General features: G+C 67.1%; 2 protein-coding genes across 2 annotated transcripts in view; one reads left to right on the plus strand and one right to left on the minus strand.

Moving 5' to 3' along the window:
* MNEG_7971 (hypothetical protein) overlaps positions 1 to 1,011 on the plus strand; it is a gene marked incomplete at both ends in the record, with an annotated part of 2,514 nt that extends 1,503 nt beyond the window's left edge. Inside the window, 3 exons of the mRNA XM_014043558.1 lie at positions 79 to 218; positions 393 to 555; positions 826 to 1,011. Coding sequence (XP_013899012.1) covers positions 79 to 218; positions 393 to 555; positions 826 to 1,011 — 489 coding nt within the window. The remainder of the gene's footprint in view (positions 1 to 78; positions 219 to 392; positions 556 to 825) is intronic.
* A 438-nt stretch (positions 1,012 to 1,449) lies between these two features.
* On the minus strand, positions 1,450 to 2,042 carry MNEG_7972 (hypothetical protein; the record flags this gene model as incomplete). Its single annotated transcript, XM_014043559.1, has 2 exons — positions 1,450 to 1,821; positions 1,959 to 2,042. 2 exons carry the CDS (start codon positions 2,040 to 2,042, stop codon positions 1,450 to 1,452), a joined length of 456 nt encoding a protein of 151 aa, XP_013899013.1.
* Positions 2,043 to 2,181: the final 139 nt, after the last annotated feature.

Raw genomic sequence — 2,181 nt, forward strand, 5'->3', positions numbered from 1 at the left:
CCCCGCCCCACTGTAAAACTTCACCACCCACCCACTCCAGTCGCTCCGGCCCACCCCCTCTCCCCCACCTACCCGCAGGTCCTGGACATACCCCGCACCCTGGAGTTCCTGGAGACCCAGGGCGTCACAGTGGCGGCCTACGGCACAGACGAGCTGCCAGCGTTCTTCACGCGCCGCAGCGGCTGCAGGGCGCCTGCCAGGGTCGACACGCCGAGGGAGTGAGCGCGCCGCAGGGGTGCGGGGGCGTTGCCTGCTGCGGTCACAGCAGGGTTTCACACGCAGCGTGGCAGGACAGCAAAAATGTGGCACAGTCGCCGCTTGGTGTCATCACATGCTTGCGAGGTGACACCTGTGCCACCCCCTGACGTCGCCGCTTGGTCTGCGGCCCGCAGCGCGGCGGCCATGGTCAAGGCGTCCCTTGACCTGCGCCTGGGTGGCGGCATGGTGCTGGCGGTGCCCATCCCCGCGGAGTGTGAGGCGGAGGGGGAGCTGGTGGAGGGCGCCATCGCGGCGGCGCTGGCAGAGGTTGAGGGCAGGGGCGTCAGGGGTGCGGAGGTGCGCGGCGACAGGCGGCGCGTTGCGGGATCGTGGGTGCTTGGGCTGCAAAGGGGGGTTGCAGAGTTGGGCTTGACTATGCGCTTGCGCTGTGGGTTGGCTGGTGCTGTAAACTCTTGGCTGGTTGAGCTCATCCGCACACCTCTCCTTCTGGGGAGCACTGGGTAGGTGCGGTCCACACGCCCACCAAGGCATCCCATTGCGAGCCTGACCCCAGGGGCCTTGCGGCTTGCACCCTGTTCCTGCTACGGCCCTGCCTTCAACCCGCAGGTGACCCCGTTTCTCCTGGAGCGCATCCGCACGACAACCGGGGGCCGCAGCCTGGCGGCCAACATAGCGCTCGTCAAGAACAATGCGGCGGTTGGGGCGGCGGTAGCGGCTGAGCTGGCTGTGATGGAGGGCGGCGCCCCGGCGACAGCGGCTGCGGGTGCGTCTGTCGGCTCAGGGCAGCGCTGACGGGCATGAGTGGTTCGTATGATGGCGTTGCTGGTGGGGTTTTGGAGCTTTGGCTGCGTGTGTGGCTCCCAGTTTTGTGGTGGTGTCTGTGTGTTGGCCCAATCAACCGTCTCTGTACACTGTGAAGTTTGACCACTGACTGACTCGCGCTGTCGTGTTTGCTGTTACCACTTGTGTTGGCTGTGCAACAAAAATTGGAATTTGTGATTGTCGAAACAAGTTTGAAGACATGTCAGACAAGACGCAACGATTGACGGATGTGGCACAGTAAATGCAACAGAAAGAGGAGCTGGTATGGTGTAGCGGCATGCAGCTCCTGAAGAGCGAAGGCCGACGCACGGCACGCAGCGCAGGTCTTCGGACATGAGATGAGGAGGATCACCACCCCCACGATTGCCAGCGGCGCCTGCCCCTGGCAGCTGCCGCAGCCGCCGCCTGTCACCACCAAACGCCCTTGGCCCCTGCAACATCCCCTGAAGCCGCCCTTACCCCCACGTTTGCGTCGGCGCGCTTGCCGCCCCTGCTTCCCCCCGTGCCCTTGCCGCCGCCACCGTGCTCCGGGGGCCGCGGCTGCGGCGCGGAGCGGCCGCCGATGAAGGCCCGGCTCATCTCGTCCGGCGTGCCGTTGCGCCAGGCCACGAGGTGCGTGATGAAGCCGTTGATGTTGAACACGTACAGCAGGCAGCCCTCCACGTCAGACACACCCCCGGGGCTGGGGACAGACGTGGGGTGGAGGAACAGCGGCGGGGCCGCGCGGTGCCGCCGCAGCCGCGTGGGGCCGGACAGCAGCAGGCGGAAGCATAGGAACACCTGCAGGCGTGGTGCGGCACAAGGATCGTGGCAGGATGCACGGTTGCAACCATGTTTGGGGTGGTGGTACAGTCGAGCCGGCGCAAGCAGAGCAGCTGTCAGCCGCTTCGGCCCTGCCGCGCCCCAGACCGGCCCACCTTGTTGCTGAGGGGCGTGGCCGCGCTGCCCGTGGCTGCGGCGCTGACGGTGTCGTAGGCCTGCAGCCAGGAGGCCATCCACATCTTGAGGGCCGGCAGCCCCTGCGCCGGCGGCCGCGGCCCCCAGACCCCGCTGCCGTCAATGAGCTCTATGCCGGGTGTGGCCAGGTCGTCCAGGCTGTCCAGGAACTTCTCACCCTTGGGGGGGGGGAGGGAGCGGGGG

The sequence above is a fragment of the Monoraphidium neglectum genome, assembly GCF_000611645.1.
Source record: "Monoraphidium neglectum strain SAG 48.87 unplaced genomic scaffold scaffold01465, whole genome shotgun sequence".
Taxonomy (NCBI): domain Eukaryota; kingdom Viridiplantae; phylum Chlorophyta; class Chlorophyceae; order Sphaeropleales; family Selenastraceae; genus Monoraphidium; species Monoraphidium neglectum.